Source organism: Lagopus leucura, unplaced genomic scaffold (genome assembly GCF_019238085.1).
Source record: "Lagopus leucura isolate 7727_CA_CO unplaced genomic scaffold, USGS_WTPT01 Super-Scaffold_100001, whole genome shotgun sequence".
In the NCBI taxonomy this organism is placed as follows: domain Eukaryota; kingdom Metazoa; phylum Chordata; class Aves; order Galliformes; family Phasianidae; genus Lagopus; species Lagopus leucura.
The window spans coordinates 84,086,019-84,105,936 of NW_024962262.1; the positions used below are offsets into that span (position 1 = coordinate 84,086,019).

Here is a 19,918-nt window from a genome sequence, read left to right on the forward strand (position 1 = left end):
GATGTAGCTTAGTTCATTTTAGACACTTTTTATTTGGAGCTACTTACAGCAACAATTAAGCAAGAAATAGCAAGATACGCTCAAGTAGAACTATCTATAAAGAGCTCTGAATGTAAGAGCAAACAGTACTTGGCAATAAAAATTTTGATGAGGTCACCTGAGAAACAATGCAGAACACTAGTTCAGAGACCACAGACTACTAATGTGGCAGAACATAGCTTGAAAGAAGAATTCAGCAGCATCAGCATACAGATCATAAAATCAAGGCTTGCTTAGATTTCAGTGCCAACAACTTTAAGCAATACCCCTAGTAGATAGCTTTGACAATGCCTGCTTATCAGGACTTAAAGCCCCCTCAAACACAATGTATCTTCTGCATAAACAAAAGAACAATGATATCAAGAGTGTCTGCAGCAAGCACACCTAAATGGCTGTACGCAAAATTGTGTACAAAATACATCTTATCCTAGCTGCACCACTGGCCTCATTTCATCTAACTACTAGCTTGAAAGAATTCAGAGGCAGAACACATTACATAAGCAGAAGACATCCCTTTTAGCAATGACTAAATGACTAATTCACAGCTGGATATTAGGAAAAATGTCTTCTCAGGAAGAATGGTAAGGGCATTGGAACAAGCTGCTCAGGGAGGTGATGGGAGTCATAGTCTCTGGAGTTGTTCAAGAAAAGGGTAAATGTGGCACTGAGAGATATCGTTAGGGGACATAGTGGTGATGGGTCGGCAGTTGGACTAGACGAAGTGATTCTAGTCTAACGTTAACAATTCTTTGATTCATGTCCAAATAGATGTGAAAAATGAATATCATCTACGATCATTTCAATTACACAGGTACAATCTTAAAAGTCATGTTAGGCAACTATTTCTGAATCATGGGAGGTGGTTGCTTCTGACCAAAGAAGAAAAAGCTAACCTTAGGGAGGTGTGGATGGCAGATGTTAACTTACAGTCCCCAGCTACCAAAGGGACAGGTAGAAAAAGAAATGTCAAGAGAAAAGAATGGGCGAAGCTCACTCCCACAGCACACAGAAAGAGAATTGAGACAAAGGACAAAACTGCAGCAAGGGAAATTACAAAGTTAAGACAAAAAAATATTTAGTCAGGGTAGCCAAACACTGGGACAAGCTGCTCAAAGAGGTTGCGAAAATGCATCTTCAAAAACACAGCACAACATGATCCATCACCAGAAATAGCCCTGTGTTGAATAGGAGAAAAAGCCCATCATTATGAAGTTAACTGTGTGTCTTTTAAACAGAAAAAGTTATGAAATTTTCCACTAGCAATAATCCAGGCTAAGATGACACTATGGATAAATAGCAGGCAGACTCAAGCCCAAAGGGTGAGTCAACAGCTTGCTGATGTCACAGCCAGGAATAGAGCTCAAATCTTTTCTTCCCCCTCTCTTCTACTGTTAGTAAGCAAGGCAAAGGAAGGACTATTTTTGTGTTCATGCACAAAACACAGTAAAAAAAAAAAAAAAAATATCACCACCACGTTTGAGAAACAACATGGTGGTGGTTTGGTTTTTTTTTTTTTAATCTTTAATTTTGTCAAAAACTCTAGCTTTTATTTTTCCTCAGTTACACACAGCTGTAAGCCACAAGATTTCCTATTTTTTTTTTTAAATATTGAATTCAACATTATTGTACACTTTATAAAGAAATTTAGACTACTACACAGAAAGTACTCACACACTGTATTTCACCAAGTCTGTTTCCTTTCTTGCTTTCCTAACCTAAGCAAGAAAAGCTTTAGTTATTTCCACTTTCTGCAAGATGCCAAGCACATCTGTTTTGCCCCCTTTGCCACCAACAACTCAAGCCTGTGAGCTGGAAAGCTATCTGTCTTATTGTTGTTTAAACCGTTCAAGTGGAAAATAACACCACTGAGGAGGAAGCGAGGCAGAATCAGCAGCACAGGTAGGAAGGCCAGTCAGTTGGTTCACAAGGAACAGTGAACTTCAGCATCTAGGAGTTGAGTTGTAATTATGTCTGCACAATTTTCCTATGTTGAAAAGATTGCTATTTCTACAACGCACGCTAAGAATTGGCCCTTCCTCCCTAGCTATGATCACAAGGCAAGCAATTAACAGTCGATCATCTAATAGTATTGCTTAGCAGTACATACTCCCAGCTGCCTCATCACCGCCTTTCCGACTTCATTTGGGATATATCTAATCCACTCGTTTCCTCAATAATATGCCCTGCAATTGCAGGATCCAAATTTAAGCAACCACTTAAAATAACTGCTATCCTTTCAGAGGCATAAAAATGCACCATAACTAGGATTCAAGACTATGTGCAACTTCATTCTGTACACACACTTGAAGCTCCAAAGGTAAATACACTTCTGCCTCTAGACAGCTTGCCAGGTTTTATTTTTCTTCACACTTGCACATGAAGGATTAGTTACATGAGTGCAGTATCATTATGTAACTGTATTAACCGTAGTATTAATCCATACAATATGCAACTTGAGGACTGCTCTCAGTTCTAATTCCCATTTCACAAGGGAAAGTCACAGAAAACATGGCACAGACACACGTCGCCTTCTAACAACCAGTTGAACATATTAGGATTCCTGAGCCTAGAACAAAGATTACAAATCTACACACTGAGCAGGATCTTAAGACACAGCAGAATCGAACAGAGTTGTTCACCTTTTTCAGCATAAGAATCTGAGAGCAGAGAGTTAAACCACTGGAGCTCCAGGACACTCCAAAGAACCAGTTCTTTACACAAGCAACAATTAGGCTATGAAACTCCTTCCTCCCCAGCATTCCTGATGCAAGAGCTATTGATAAAAAGCACACCTGAAGTTATTATACACACTACAAATCACAGTTTGTGGAGCTGGGATAAGTATTGCATGGACACCAACAGACATTTTGGTCTGCCTCCTTCACCTGGGCATTCTCTCCCATAGCCTGAAGAGTTGGACTGACTGAGCTTTGAGTAAGACATTTTATTTATCACAGGTTGCCACAGAAATTGTTTCTCTTTAAAAAGAAATTATGAGCTTACAGGTTTCCACAGCAACTTCATTGTTAAGGAATGGCTTCAGTTCCAGAAGACATTAAGAGAAGAGACAAACAGAATCACCTGAAGCTCTGTGTGTGAGACAGAGAAACCTAAAAAAAAACAATACAACAGTTCTACAAACTCACTCTTTCAGCACAATCACGCAAAAACACTGCTCTTCACAATGCGCCATTTAGATGGCAAGTGCATCTGGGCTTCTAAACTGTTTTAATGAACAGTTTTGTTTTTGTCTAGACATACTTCCTACATGCAGGCATCCTACTAAAATAATCAGGTGCCTTACAGCAATGTTGTAAGAAATCTGCCAGGAATCACTGCTCAAAACACTCCATTATTCAGTCATTAAGTGATTACAGTTGGAGAAAATGCGCTATAAGCTAACCTAGTAGTTTACTTAGTTTAATTCCATTTTACAAGACCTAGCCATGCCACTACTCTGCCAGAAGCTCTCAGGATACCTAGCAGCCCTAAACCAAATACACTATTCATAACACAGCAAGGAGAAAAAAGAAGAAAAAAAAAAAAAAAGCCAAGATAATGATAAAACCTCAAACTGCCTCCCTGCCACACATGCAGAGTTTTCCAGACTTTGAGGACAGGCCATTAGTATCATACTTTTGATTATTAGGGGACTGCTAACAAAATGGAAAGCATTGAGGTGTAGCAGAGAAAACGCAAAACCCCATTTGAAAGCTGACACTGTGAATTTAGTGGCAGCTAAACAGGACGTGAAAAGGCAATAGGGACACTGGAGGGAGACCTGCACCAGTACGGTGCGCGGTCTGCTGCAAGCTTAACACCTGAGCTGGAAGGAAGGAACACACCAGAAAGAAAGAGACTAAGTTTATTTACAAGTTACCACAACTGGACTGCAAGAACGTCTAATTAGCATCAGCGGCCTTACTAACTACGTCCACAACTGCAGAACACATTTCTTCCCCTCCTCCGACGCGCATGAGCTCGCGAACGAGCCCGCCCCGGCTGCGTGAAGAAGCGCTACCGCTTTCAGGCAGTCCCAAGGGGAACGAGCGAGACGCCAGAAGCCACGCTGCGGCCACCAGAGAGACCACAGGGGACGGGACGGCCGCCCCCATCGCTTGGGGTACCCGTGCAGCGTTCCCTGCCCGTCCCGAGAGGCCACACCGGCTGTAAGGCCCCACCACCATCACAGCAGTGCAAATCGCCTTGTCCTCGCCGGGGCCGGAAGCGGAGCCGCGCCGGCGCAGGGACAGCCCACCGCCGCGGGGAGGGGTGCATCCGCCACCCCCCGCCCGATCCTGCGCCCCCGGAGGCGGGCGGCCGTCGCCTGCCAGCCCGCAACTTATCGCGCAGGTCTAGTCCGCCGCTATGCCGGGGCCTGTACCTGCGTTGGAAGTCCTGCTCGAAGGGGGCCAGGTAGGGGTCCCGCTCCAGCAGCTCCGGTAGCTTAGGCGCCTGCGGGCCTTGCGTGCCGGAGACGGCCATCTTGCCGCCACGGCTCCGTGGCGCCGGGCACGGCCGCTATATACCTCTAGACTGGGGGGGGGAGGGGGGGGGAGGGAAGGGGGGGTCTCGGATCGGGGCGGGCGAGGAGCCCACTGCCTCTCACCGCCCGGCGCCGCCCACCGGTGGGGGCAGCCCCGGGACCGGGAGCCGCCCGCCTCCGTTGCCACTCCCCGCCCGCCTTTTGCCTCGCGGCCTTGGGCAGGGTGGGAGGCTGCGGCTGCGGGTGACGACTCCCGGGCTCTTTAAGGGGTACAGGGTGCGAGTGCTAAGAAAGATAACTCCGCTGCTCGGCGGGGCGCTGGGCAGCTCGCAGCCCAGCGCAGCGGCGCGGCTCTGACGGCATCCATGAGCTCTCATAAAACACTGCGTGTGTTTGGCGGAGTGTTGCTTTGCAGGGGCCGGAGGAGGCTTGAACAAAGTAGAGTGAGTTTAGTGGATCCTAAGGCAGCTGTAAATGCTGAATAGCACAGATAGATTACGAAGGACAGATTATCAATCAGCGTGTCTCATTTTTGAATAGGCCTCCAGATATCCAAGGCAACTCTTTGCCAGCCTGACCATGGCTGTAGGCCAACGTCCAGCAGTAGAGCAGTATTGCTTTGTTAATACACGTACTGACAGTGTGTATTTACAGGCCTCTTTTTGAATACTGTTTAGCCACAGGTTATAAACTTTCCAGCACTAGGGTACTTGACACTGCTTCCACGACTGTCTCCAAGATTTCTGTCCTTGGTTTGTAACTCGTCTCCCCTGCCTTGGCTTACTCTGGATTTAGAGTGGCTTCCTATTCTGCTGCCAGGTGACAGCCTATAACAAACTGCAGCAATTATTTATAGCTTCTCCAAAAATTAGCTGAAGTGACAGTTTTCAAAATTATTTGTTTCATCAAATGGTACGCATTTAACTACACTGTATTTCCTTCCTTGCAGCAGTATGCATACAAAAATCCAAGAACTAGGACAAATGCTGTTCAATATCTTTATCCATGGCATCAACAGTAGGATTGAGTGCACCCTCAGCAAGTTTGCGGAAAATGCTAAGCTGTGTGGTGTGGCCAGCACATCTGAGGGACCAGGATACCATCTGGAGGGACCTAGACAGCCTTGAACATTGGATCCAGGTCAACCTCATGAGGTTCAGTGAAGCCATGTTCAAGATCTTGCGCCTGGATCAAGGCAACCCCCTTTATCAGTACAAGATGGCAGTGAAGGAATGGAAGGCAGCCCTGCAGAAAAGGACTTGGGGGGACTGATGGATGGGAAGCTGGACATGAGCCAGCATTGAGCCCTCACAGCCCAGAAAGCCAACTGTATCAAAAGTACATCAAAAGAAGTGTGGTCAGCTGGTCGAGGGAGGTGATCCTGCCCCTCTACTCTACATTGCTGAGATCTTACCTGGAATAGTGTGACCAGACGTGGAGTCCTCAGTACAAGAGAGACATGGACCTATTGGAGGGTATCCAGAGGAGGGCCACAGAAATGATCCAGAGAATGGAATACCTCCTCTGTGAGGACAGGCTGTGAGAGCTGGGGCTGTTCAGCCTGGAGAAGAGATGCCTCTGGGGAGACCTGAGTGCAGCCTTTCAGTATCTAAAGTGGGGCTGTGAGAAGGGGACAGACACTTTAGCAGGCTCTGTTGTGATAGGACAAGTGGAAATTATTTCAAATTAAAGAGGGGAGACTTAGACTGGATATAAGAAAGAAGGTTTTTACAGTAAGAGTTAAGTTTTTCATAAAAGAGGCACTGGAACTGATTGCACAAAGAGGTCATGGCAGCCCTGTCCCTGGGGACATTCAGGGTTTAGGCTGGATAGGACTCTGAGCAACCTGATCTGGTAGGTGCCCCTGTTCATTATAGGGATTTAGACTAGATGACCTTCAAAGACCCCTTAAACGATTCTGGGATTCTGTGAAATTGTTACATAATTTGCCCCATCAGAAGGCCTGAGCAGTTTCTGTTTGTTTTGTGAAATAAATGGCATTAAACATCAGAGCTACCTGTCATAACCAGCTTACAATGGGATTTCTTTTTCTTTTTTTTTTCTCCCTCAGTGATTTCTTCAGTCTCCATCAGGACTGAAAACCTGTTACATGCTTCAGAACTGTCTGTGTAGCAGTGATTCCCTTGTCTGTGTTAAACCAAAGTTTAATAACTCTTATTTCTGACATCATGCTATGCACGCTATGTTTTCTTTTGCAAACTGTCTCTGCCATTCCCATAGTTATCTTGTGGGGCAAGCTAAAAGGGGAGCAAATCCAGCTGTTAATCAAGAGCCAGTAACTTGTTTTTCACAATAGCTAACATTTTACTTGTACTGCTGTTTGAGGCTTCCAGCTGTAATGGAGACGTTGCCTGCTGCTGAAGGGGAAGGAAGGGGGAAATCCCTGCAGTCTTTGAATATACTACCATAGGAAACAGGAGCTTCATTTTGAGCACAGTCTGTTTGGTTTTCTTAATTATCAGAAAGCTCAACAGGTTCAGAGTGCCATTATTAGCTATTTGGCTTAGGCACAAGAGAGGGATTTATAAATTGGCATTAGCAATCTATGTAAACAGTAGAAATATTGCTGTGACTTCTAGCTCCCTGGAGACAAAGACCCTTTCTTAACCTTTGCTTGCAAGATTGTAAGCAGAAATAACACAGTATCCTGACTCGCATCCAAGCATCCTTGAATGTCAGGAAGTTAAATTCTTCAAGTAGCCCCAAGTGCTATATTTAATACCTTGTGAATTAGGAAATGGATAACCATTCTATTTGTATCCGTCCATGTTCAAGTTTACAACTGAGGTGTGATTTTATCTGCCTGCTCAAAGACACAAAGGCATATATTACTGGGATCATCTATTCCAACACAATCTGGCTGAGACTCTAAGGCCAAATTTGGCTCTGAGGACATTGCCATTTAGTCTTCTACCTAGAGGCAAAAAGGGCACTCGAAACAATAAAAGTTGTCTCAGTAGATGAATGTTTGTTTGTATATTTGTCTGACATCCATACAAAGATAGCAGCTGCCAGTAGAGATAGGAAGAAGGGGTGGATGGTAATAACTGCACTTTTGGGGGACAGTAATCAATATAAAAGGAGTGGCATCTGAGGCATGTGTCTGGCACCCAGTTACCACCAAGAACAGAGTATAGCAAACCACTTTAAATTAGTCTTTCAAAGGATGTTCATGATTAAGTTGTGTATACTTTAAAATGTTGCATAGCAGTGCTATGCAATAACTAGTTACGATTCTTAGAGTGGTTTCTGTACAAAGTTCAAAAAAAAATCAAAGTTTTGTACTCAAGAACATTCAAGAACTGACTACTCATGTGATGCACTACAATTTTCATTTTCTCATATTTTGCTTTTACTTGCAAAAGTAGACCGAGATGCTAAACCGTAGGAACAAGATTCTTTCTTTGAAGCACTGGTTCAAATTCTTCTCACTATTGTGGCTCTCAGATTGGCCAGAGACCACCACATGGTGTTAGCTGGAGCCTGCAGAGAGACAGACATGGCAGTTGTTAAGGGTAATGTGTTTTCCTTCCAGTATAGGTATAAAGTGGGTGCTGCAAACATCCAATACATTTCTTAATTATCACTAATCTACATGGTCTTTACATGTAGGTCAGAGAATGGCAACTGAGATTAAACAAGTTCTTCATCCCTGCCTTTGAGCTTTCCAAGGCTCTGCTGAGATGCAGGAGGAAAAATGGGCAATGTTGTGCAGTTGCTGAATCTCAGCAGCATGTCAGAGTTCTTTAATTAAAACATAGTTTTGCAGATTTTGTAAGGATTCAACTGTTAATTAATTACTTAGGAAGAATAAAGGATATAACCTTGAAAATTACAGCAAACATTACATGAGTCCATTAGTATATCCTTTAATTAGTTTATGGTTTGGGAGTTTTGTTTTTGTTGGCTTTTTTTCTGTCAGTTTGTTTTAAGAAATGTATTATTCATTGAGGTTGTCTTTTTAGGTCTTACCTTTGACTTCCTATGGTATCAGGAGCTTTAAATAACAACACATCTTTAAAGATCAAAAGTAATCTGAAATCTAAACTACTAAAAAGCCAGTTCAGATTGTCAAATTCCACTAAATGCTCTTGATAGGACTGCTATTTGCACTTAGCATACAGAACCAAAATCATACTCTGGCAGCATGAAAGCTCTAGCTAATGGCTGCTTTTTGCTTTCATGTTACTGAAGTATTGCTGTGATCTGGTGTCCTCATGGAACACCTCCCCTGTGAGGACAGGCTGAGAGAGCTGGGATTGTTCAGACTGGAGAAGAGAAGCCTCTGAGGAAACTTGATAGGAGCTTTTCAGTGTCTAAAGGGGAGCCGTAATAAAGAAGAGGACAGACTTTAGTAGGGTCTGTGGTGACAGGACAAGGAGAAATGGCTTCAAACTAAAAGAGGGGAGATTTAAATTGAACATAAGGAAGAAGTTTTTTACAATAAGGATGGTGAGGCTCTGGTACAGGTTGCTCAAAGATGTGGTGGATGCTCCGTCCTTGGAGACTTTCAGGGACCTAATAAGGTCCTTTCCAACTCAAAAGATTCTATGATTCATTACTACTTAGTAAGAATATTTTACTTCATGTTATTACATCACCTCAGTAATACTCCATTTCTTTTTGTTTGTTTTGCTTTTGTTTCATCTTTGTAACAAACAGATAAACATTTATACTTTAAATAGTAGTCTTTGCACTTAACATACTTTTTTTTTACCATGGTTTTGAGATCTTAATTACAATCATATATAAGGTTAATTTTGAGTTTTCTGAGTTAATGTTATCCTACTTCAGCTGGAATTATGCATTGATGTTTCTCAGTTTCAAATGCCCTTCATTTTTTGGTATCTCTTTTGTTTTTTTGTTAATCTCTCAAAATTCTCCCTGGATATTGGATTCAGTCTCCTAATTCCACTCAAGAAACATTTGATCTCTGATTTTAGTTTAACTAACCACTCTGTGAAGATATTTCTCCCATTCTGCATGATCAGCTTCTACAGCAGGGTTCTCATACCAGTTCTGGTTTCCACTACTTTCATATTTCAACTTCTTTGTTAACACTTCATTCTCCTTGTGTCTGCTTAATCAGAATAACCTAAATTGTACAGATCTCAGCTTGTGCCAGTATTCATTCTTTCTGCATTATGTTTTCTTCTCAGGCAACATCCAACCTTATCATTTTCCAATTGTCCATTGGTTCCATCAGGACAGTAGACATTTCCCAATGATCAAATTGTAATTTGGAGTCTACAAAGGTGAAGTATAAGCCTTTTTGGCTGCAGCTGAGAGGTATGAATGGCCTTTTCCCTTATGTCACTCTTCAGTTCGCAATCCAGTAGAGACGTTGGAGATACTGTTCCAGTACATTGAATCTTTTCCAGTTTCCTCACTGTATCTGCATGTTTGTGCTAAATTTAACTGCTTTCTTGCTACACTATTTCCTACCAGTGCATATATGCATAGATTGCTTTGCTTTTGCATCTTATCTTGTCATATCTCTTTTGCCACATTTTCTTAAGAAGAATGAGTGTAAATACTGATAAAAATAATGGTGTTACAGCTTCTGAGTCATCTGCTCAGTTTGATATTTTCAAATTTGCTGCTTACTATCTATGATGGCTGATATCTCTTCTCCCCTCATATAGGCTGCTAGCTTATTCCATGTTGTTCTGGTATCTATAGGCCCTAAAACTAAATACACTCCAGGCCATCCATTATAGTTACTTGAATACATCTGTGTATTTAAACATTCAAGGCTTGTCAATTTCGACTATGTTGCCATGCACAAAACATTAAAGAGTCTGACAACTTTTTTCTGCTTCTATTATGTCTCTACTTTCTTTTGGCTTATGACCATCATAGTGGTATAATCATTCAAATTCTGGTCTTCCTTCTTAAGTTCATACAGTGTTATGCATCCACTCATCATAATCAGTTTCTAGATCTTTTGAAAGAATCTGGATCCCAAAGATTTAGTCCCTGCTTAATACTGTTTCCTCACCTCATCTATTTCTTCAAAAAGTAGAAGTGGACAAATCCTAGGTGCAGGGTCCTAGATAATTCCTAGGAGCAGAGTTGGAATGTCCAGCAGAGGACTGGTTTTGTTTTTATCTTTCCTCAGAATCGCAGAATTATAGAATCATGAAGATTGGAAAAGACAACTAAGATCATCTAGTCCAACTGTCAACATCACCATGCCTGCTGAACCATGTCCTCAGAGCCTTGGTTCCCCTGTCAGTGGCCTTGTCCTTTACTAATAAGCCATAAGAAAAACAGTCTCTGTTCAGCTGAGTCATGAGAGGTAGCAAAGACAAAGATCTCTGATCACCTAGGGCTATGATCAGAGGCTTTTAAAGCAATCTTTGGGCCTCCATACAATGTCCACCTAGTGCCAATTTGCCAAACTGCCACATTTTCTTTCTCAGATTTTCAGCAGTTGGCATCCACCACAAAGACTGACACCTATCTAAAAGAGATTTGCCCAGAGTGAACTGCAACCAGATCACTGAATGATTTAGCTACTATTTCTCTTCTTTCCTCAGATTATCAGTGATCTTGAGTCACCTGGGCTCAAAATTTATTAGTTATTTATTTGTTATAGTATACAAACTATTCACAGTAAGATGAATGGTAAGATATCTGACAATTCATGGACCAGTGAATGCCCTGAGTCTCTGGAATAGTGAGATTTCTTCACTGATAAGATTGTTATCCAAATTATTAGTAATGTTTGTTTTTTCCCTATTTCCCTGTTTCAGCTGCACATTTAAAATACTGAAATGCTTGTACGGTTCACAAATTATCTATTGCTTCTTGGCCTGTGCAATCTTTCAGCTTTCCTCAGTAATTCTTATGTTGTCTTCTGTTTCAACACTTGCACAAGAAAAACTCACAAAGGATTCCATCCTGGGAGCTGAGTCATTCTCTAAACCAAGAACTGTCATTCTCTGTACATAAAATATTCCTCTGCAGAGCTTAAGGGCAAGTATTACGTATGTGATTTTATGTTGATTTTTCTTTGGCTTCTCTTACTTTAAATTGCTTGCATATCTGAATCAGTATACCACATTATTTATCTGTACACACCAGAACTTTCTTTGCATTCATACAATTACATAATGTGTTACATAATGCCAAAATGTTAGTTATTTTTGTGTTCTAATTATTTATTTGATAGTCATTTCAATAAATACACTCACATTTTCACTTGTTTTGTATTTACACCTAATTCTCTTGAGCTTTAACTACTTTCTTCCTATCCAGGAAACCTCCAGTCCTCAAGGAACATGATCTGTACAATCAAATTGTTAGTCCAGTCACACCTCTAAAAGACAGTCATGGTGAATAGCAATCTAGCTTTAGTCATCTGAGATAGCTAACATTTAAAAGAGCTGACTAACAGTGACATGTATTAGACATGGAAAAAACAAGACCGGCTATTTATTTCTTTTCTTTTCTTAGCACTGTAAAGTACCTCACACATTCTTTGTATTTTTAAATAAACATTTTAAATAAAAAAACTAAATTCTGTATTTGTGATTGCCAAAAATAAACGCTTTAGTAGGTTGAAACCACTCTAGCACTATAAGTTATTCACATTATGACATTCCCTGCATATGTTAAAATTGATGTGTGGGACTGAAAGAGAATTATAGAAAGATTCCTGAACACCTCTGTTTTGATTTTTATGATACTTCTTGAAATAAAACTTTTCAGCTGATTTCTCCAGCATAATTTCACCTGTTAAAAATTCTCATGTTAGCTCTGATTTTATAAATAATGCCTTTATTAAATCTATCATTTTCCAGCCTACTACGTTTTTATTCCCCTTTCTTTACTTGCTTGCATACTTACCACTCTTTGTTTCAATGTTTTGTTTTGTCCTTTTAATTCTTTGTTTTACAGTAAGACTTGTTGCACTGCTTTCCTTGACGAATTTGTATCTGCATAGAAGAAAATTGAGCCTTGTGCCAACAGATGAGATAGACTTTATGACTTCTCTATGATCACACCACATATTGATAAAAGCATGTAACTGTGAAGTATGAGATGCAAATGTCAAAATATTTCTTTGTTATCGTAAGGAGTTGCAAAAGGAGTCATTCCTTTTCTGTACAATGAATTATGGGCATTCAGAACTGTAAAAAAGCCACTCTGCCAAGAATATAAAAATAAATGCCATTTGTTGTTTTTTGTTTTGTTTTTCTAATTTCCTTTCTGTAGAATGTAGCATTAATATTCTCAAAAAGAAAAAAGCCAACTCTAAGAAAAACTATCACATTGCCCACTGTTTTTCTTAAATCTGTAAATGTTTTGCAGGTCTTATCTTAAGTCAGCTGTCTTGCTCCAGGTTTTGATCTTTGGAATAAATCTAACTTATTTTGGCTTCTAGCATTTGTCCTGTCGTTCACACAATTTCATTTGTATGTTGGCAACGAATTTTTCATAAACATTGAGAGTTCTTTCAGCACTGAACAATTGCAATGAACTGAGGTAGGTTCTGTTGTACTTCTGTAACAAATTATTGTACAACAAGTTGAGTAGTTAAGGGAAAAAAGGCCTTTTTATAAGTTGGAAAATGGGCACAGTATGCATTTCAGGTTAATAACTTTTATATACTGCTTTGAGTGTATGTTTGCGTATTAACCAAAAGGCGGTTGATTAATTTTATTCTTTTTATTCTTTTCAAAAAAGTTTGAGGTTTTTTGTTTTTGTTTTTTTTTTAATTACCTCCATTAGTAAAAAATATTAAATATTCTCTGACAACTTTCCATTAGAATCACAGAATGGCCTGAGTTGAAAAGGACCACAACAATCATTTAGTTTCAATCCCCCTGTTATATGCAGGATCGCCAGTCACCAGACCAGGCTGCCCAGAGCCACATCCAGCCTGGCCTTGAATGCCTCCAGGGATGGGGCATCCACAGCCTCCTTGGGCAACCTGTTCCAGTGCGTCACCACCCTCTGTGTGAAAACCTTTCTTCTAATATCTAACCTAAGCCTCCCTGTCTCAGTTTAAAACCATTATGTTAGAGAAGATTCAGCAAGGGCTTAAATTTCTTTTGTCTTACACTCTAAACCTGGATAGCGAAGAAAATAAAATCGTCAAGAAGATGGTATCTGCATGTAAATAAAATACTGTCATTCACAGACATAAATATGCAGAGCTTATAGCTGTGAGAGCTATTTAAAAATCAGAAGTCAGAATATAGTCATGTTTGGAGGAGTAATACATAAAGTTATCCCTCAGGAACATACCCTTCTAAAGCGTAACCAAATAAATATCACAGAATCACAGAATCACCCGGGTTGGAAGGGACCTCAAGGATCATGTAGTTCCAACCCCCCTGCCTAGCAGGGCCACCAAACATACACATTCAGATCAGGTTGCCCAGGACCCCGTCCAACCTGGCCTTGAACACGTCCAAGGACGGGGCATCCACAACCTCCCTGGGCAGCCCGTTCCAGGGCCTAACCACTCTCCTTGTAAAGAACTTCCCCCTGACATCCAACCTAAATCTTCCCTCCTTCAACTTGGATCCATTTCCCCTAGTCCTGCTATTGTCAGCCCTTTTGAAGAGTTTACTCCCCTCCTGGGTGTAGGTTCCCTTCAGGTATTGATAGGCTGCAATGAGGTCACCCCGCAGCCTTCTCTTCTCCAGGCTGAACAAGCCCAACTCCCTCAGCCTGTCCTCATAGGGGAGGTGCTCCAGCCCCCTGATCATCTTAGTCGCCCTCCTCTGGACCCTTTCCAAAATCTCTATGTCTTTCTTGTACTGAGGGCTCCACACCTGGACACAGTACTCCAGATGGGGCCTCACAAGAGCCGAGTAGAGAGGGACAATCACCTCCCTGTCCCTGCTGACCACCCCTCTCCTGATGGAGCCCAGGATACCATTTGCCTTTCGAGCTGCCAGAGCGCACTGCTGGCTCATGTTCAGTCTCTCGTCCATCAGGACCCCCAGGTCCTTCTCTGCCGAGCTGCTCTCAAGGACCACTCCTCCCAGCCTGTACAGGTGCCTGGGGTTCTTCCAGCCCAAATGCAAAACCTTGCACTTTGCCGTGTTGAACCTCATTAGGTTCACCCAAGCCCAGCTTTCCAGCCTCTCGAGGTCCCTCTGAATAGAATTAGAATTAGAATTAGAATTAGAATTAGAATTAGAATTAGAATTAGAATTAAATAGAATTATTTCACGTGGTGCTGTATAATTGAGATGACTTGGAATTCCACCTCTTATAACACTTTTGATCTAACTGTTAGGTGTGACAGGGTAAGGTTCAATCTCCTCCTATCACAGGTTAGGAAAGACTTAGTTCTAAGAATTGAACTTAGAATTGAAGGAAGATAGTGAGTCTTCTTTTCCAATCTACATATTAATTATCAAAACACTCAGTGAATTTATGTTTGCTGACAAAATGACATACCTTGCTTACATATCAGTGGGAAAAAAAAAAAAAAATCGAGTTTCTTGCTAATTGAAACTGTCGCTTTCCTCAAGTAACTATTCTAATGCAGTAAAACCAAGGAAAGCAGAGGAAGATTTTTAAAAAATATATAGTTCTGCTTAAGCAAAACAGCACCTGCTTCTTTTTAGAAAGAATCTGAATTTAACATAAGTCTTGAAAAAGTTACTAAACTCATATTCTGATCCACCATTCTGAACCTTATATGACCATCTGCTGAATTGCTGGCTTCCCACTGATGTAAAACATCTTAGTAAGTAAATGTAACATAGTACTTGTACCTTAGAATTTGAGGAAGCAATGCCAGGGACATCTGCAGCCACAAGACAGGTAAAATGCTTCTATCCTCTTCTATTCTCCTCCAGCAGTGGTTTCTTAACTACTCTTGGTAATTAAGAAAGACTAGAGAATACGTATGTCATTAGCTCTATGTGTCTTTGTTTCCACAGGAACACCTTACCCTTTATTTTATTTTGTCCCTACTAATTCTTTGCCCCTGCACAGAGAAAAATAACTGCATAACTGCAGTTTCAGATATATGTTGCAGTGCCTTCTTCTGCTCAGTATAAAATATTTTTTTACTCACCTCCCAGTGTGCAGTCCACTGTGAATAAAATGCATTGCTAAGAAATTATTAATATATGCAACCTTATTTGACTTTCCTTTTAGTTGCTGAAATAAGACACTTAATTTCTTTACGAGTCTGTGGATGGATGTCTAGAGTTTATGGACTGTCAGAAGTGTGATTTAAGGATAACTAGTAGAGCTGCAAAGCAAACAAGAAGCTGCTCAGTGCTGGGTAGTAACAGTGCTTTTTAAAGTCTGTTTAAGGATCCACTGTTCCTATTAAGATGTACAATACATCTGTAGATTTATTTTATATAGAACAGGCATCTCCAGGCCATTATCATCACAAAGTTACAAATAAAGTATAGAAATATTTCAGTATATTTTCAAAACACGTGGTACTAGGAGTAGATTAAGGAGTTTATTATTCGTGATCAAAGACAATAGCTGACTCTGCTGTAGTAGTGGTGAATAAAAGCAAAATTGAAAATGCTCTATAATTTCATCCTTTTAATAAAATAAAACCTCAGTGTCAGCTTAGAACTTGGTCGGTTTTTTTTTTTTTTCAAGAACTAATAAAAAATACAATGTAATTATTTTATTACTTAATTTTCACCCAATCTGGTAATGAATGGAAATAAAAAGCATTAAGTCTTTTAGAAACTTTTTCTCCACATGTTTAATATCTTTTCTATAAATTCAGAATTTGGTCTGTGCACTATTTTTGGTCTGTAAGTAATCCACAGATAATCTGGTACTAGCATTCATGTCTGGAAATTTGATATCATTTGGCTTGTTTGATTGAACTTACATGACAGTCCTGTTAGATGTGGGTACTTAACAAATCACTAGTCCTGTTCAAATATTATTCTGAGTGATTTTTCTCTGGCAGTCATTGAAATTCATTCTTTTTGTAAGGCTATAATCATGGAAGAAAAAAAATAATGGATCAGTAGATGTCTTAGCATATTTTTTTACTGACTTGACCAAATATTCACACAGAAATATTTCTAAGCATTCAGTAACTGGCAGACTAACAGTGCCTTTATATTCAATAATACCATCTCATGGGAAAAGAATCGTTGCCGGATCTCACCTCCACCCAGTCTCTTCAATGCAGTCTTTTTGAGTGACAGGCCTCTGCCCACATGCTACCCACAGCAGAACTCCCAAGAAACTGCTTCTTTAAACCTGGCGGTAAGTCTACAGCATCCTGTATTCTGTATTCTTGCATTTAAATCTCCTTCTCAGAAGCACATCCCTTAAATTGCTAAATGCAGTACACTGTATTCTTTCTACTATGAATGCCCTACAGCTACCACTTTTTGTCTGAGCTCCAAAGAGGCATTTCTGTCTCTATTCGCATGGCAAGCCAAGCTACAATTTGTCTCTGCATGATGCTTCTCTGTGGTACTACACCAGTGCACAACAACTTGCAATCTCTCAAAGAACTGTTTTAAAGAAAACTGCAAAACATTTGTCCATCTGTATCTCTCTGTAAAGCTTAACCCTGTGATAAGCATCACAAATCTGACTGCCTCAGGGGTGCCAAGCAATAGTTCAATATCACAGATCTAGTACTCAGCACCCATCTTTGTGTTTTTCACATCCTTTTGAGATGCTGGTCAGTGATTCCCTTCCCCTCCCATTCTTTCCCACACTGGGTTTACCCTGAATTTTGATTGTAACTCTTCAAAATAGAAAAGCAAGGGTATAACCTGAAGATAGGCAAAGCAGGGCATCCCTAAATTAGCAATTCTGCTATTTCTCATTCCAGAACTCTTAGTATGTTCTTGGAAAGTCTGGTTCTCTTCCTTCATTCATTGCTTATTTCAAGGAAATTCAATGTGAAAATATCAGGCAGTTAAACTGAAATATATGTAATATCTATGAAGAAGATATTACACCCAAGTTCTAAGGAAGTCGGAGACACTTTTGCTGCTAGTTGAGTTCCACTCAGTGTAAGCAACAATCAGAATATGACCCTGTACTACAGTGGTTAGAGAAACCATGGGCTGTTTATTTTAACTGCTACATTAACTAACCATGATTATTTTTAATGGAGTTAGTGTTGAAATCATTACAGGTGGCATAAAGGAATTTTTGTTAGCGGGAACAAAGGAAAATAATCTGAACCTTTAGCAACCCCAGAGAGATAGCTGATGTTCCAATGTATTTGCAGTATGAGTCCTCAGAAGAGCTCTCAGTAATGTCCTTAGAGTTTAGCTCATAGATAAGACGGTTTCCTGTAGTTCATTTCCTAAGTTACTTCCTGCTGGCCTACAATATTACATCCATCCATCTCATCCTCAGGGCTTCTTTCTGTTGTTTTTTTTTCACCTGCCATACCTAAAGGTATGCTTGTGACCTCATTTAATCCTGAAAAGCAAGGATGCTAATTGAGTTGAAAATGGTAATGATGCATCTAATTTTCTCATATCTGTGTGCTCTCCCTCCTTTCAGAACACCTGACAACACCTGCATCCCAGAACAAGGGCTTCAACACATATTTTTCTGTGTTGCGCCCAGCTACTCCCTTGACCTATTATCTGGGGCAAATTGCACAGTGAATCAAACATGATTCCCTCCACATTTCTCTTCATTCTGTTTCTGAATAAGAGCAGATGTATGCTCAGGACATTTTTGTATTTGTTGCCGCAGTTAAAGCATAATTAGCTACATGAAAAAGAAGGGGGATTAACCACCTCCACTTCAGCTGAGACATCATCATCTTTACATTTAAGGCTGCCATTTGGTTTTTCAGGTATTTCAATTGCCGGTCAAGGAGCGGTTTAAGTCTGTAATATAATAATACTTGCAATTACCAGTAAATAACATTTTACAGCATTAACTAGCCTGTCCTTACAACATCCTTTGCAGACAGGCAAATAAATGTTATTATCCTCATTTTACAAACACATTGATTAAGTGACTTGCCTAAAGGCCACACATCAATTTCAGTGTCAGTGCCAAGATTAGCACAAAGGAACTTCTGCATTGCAGTCACACGAAAATAAATAAATAAAGAAATAAAAGTAATATTAAGTCCCTCCCCTGAAACAAGCAATCACTTTTCAGACACTCAGTCTAAATAGTGTTTACCTGCTTTGCATCCACCATCAGTCCTGCGCTCTGTCCACCTGTTAAGTGCTGCTTGTTAATGACTCAAAAAATGGTTCCCAGCCTGCCATTAGCAGGGGAAGATTTGCTTTCACCTGCTAGTTTCATACCAGTGGCTGGCAGGTGCTTCCTCGAACATGTGTAGCTCCCAGGCTTATGGCTGAACCTGTGCTCAGGCAAGTGAGGAAGGCGTATGCTGCTCCTTGAAGGGCCTCAGTATGAGCACTGATTTGAAAATGCAGCAGTTGCAACAAGAACACAATTAGGAAGACATTAAAAGGATCTTCCACCAATTAATAGATCATTGGCCTCTCCAACCAAGCATATTTTCAATTTCTAGACTGTGTACAGCCAGCAGAGTTCTCTATTATTGCTGTCGCTACTGTTTGGAAATTGTGGTAGTTGGATTGGCAGTATTGGAAATTGAGCCTTCAGCTCTAAAGCACATTAATGTCTCCAGTCCTCGATCTCTTGAGCTACTTGGTAAATTGTGCTATTTCAAAGCACTTGCTTTTATATTTGGAAATAATTTTGGTTTTGATCTACATCATTTGTTTCAGACTGAGGCGTTATGTCTATGTTCCTTTCCTGACTGACGAGCAATGCAGACCTTACTACATTCATGTATGACACATGGAAGTATAGCAAGTAACACAAAAATCTATTAAACACTGCAGAGTTTCTAATGTTAAAACCCTGCTCTGTTTGCAGGCATTTATTGCTTAGTAAAAAAAATCCAAATAGTAACAATTGCTTTTTCCCCACCCCGTACTATAACATACGTTTCCTACCTGGAAAGACAAAACAGAGGAAGTCACTCCAGCACTTTTAACAGCTAATTAAGGCCATTCACGTGTAGGGATGGCAATGTTTTCTCCTGACTTAGGCACTGTTTACAAGATCTTCATGGCTCCATTTCTAAATGTGACAGAAAATCAAAATAACTGTGAATTTTTTGAACTTCAGTAGCATTGTTTGTCAGTGGATTCACAAATCTGTCATTAAAGCCTACGGAGTCATTTGCAAATACCTTAATTTGACCTAGTCATTGAAGCTGGTATTGTGCCAATGTCTGAAAGCGGATACATTGAAAAATTGTCCAGCATTTATGATAGATACTGGTATTTCAGACCAGAGTCCCAGGCGATGAATTATATTCTTAATAAGCATACATAACAAAGTTAAATTTAGAAGTACACTTTGAAATGGTTGCCAAGTTTT

General features: G+C 40.4%; 1 protein-coding gene and 1 long non-coding RNA gene across 5 annotated transcripts in view; one reads left to right on the forward strand and one right to left on the reverse strand.

Moving 5' to 3' along the window:
• GBE1 (1,4-alpha-glucan branching enzyme 1) overlaps positions 1–4,560 on the reverse strand; it is a 146,575-nt gene extending 142,015 nt beyond the window's left edge. For all 3 annotated transcript variants that reach the window (XM_042868507.1, XM_042868506.1, XM_042868505.1), the window contains exon 1: positions 4,424–4,560. In XM_042868507.1, the coding sequence (XP_042724441.1) occupies positions 4,424–4,524 (101 nt within the window). In that variant the 5' untranslated portion in view covers positions 4,525–4,560. The remainder of the gene's footprint in view (positions 1–4,423) is intronic.
• LOC122178367 lies at positions 4,315–12,937 on the forward strand. Of its 2 annotated transcripts, none has more exons than XR_006178299.1 (2): positions 4,315–4,455; positions 9,706–12,937. It is a non-coding gene; the product is annotated as an uncharacterized LOC122178367 (long non-coding RNA). The 2 variants fall into 2 exon arrangements; XR_006178298.1 differs by lacking the exon at positions 4,315–4,455 and adding an exon at positions 6,189–6,379.
• The last annotated feature ends 6,981 nt before the right edge of the window (positions 12,938–19,918 follow it).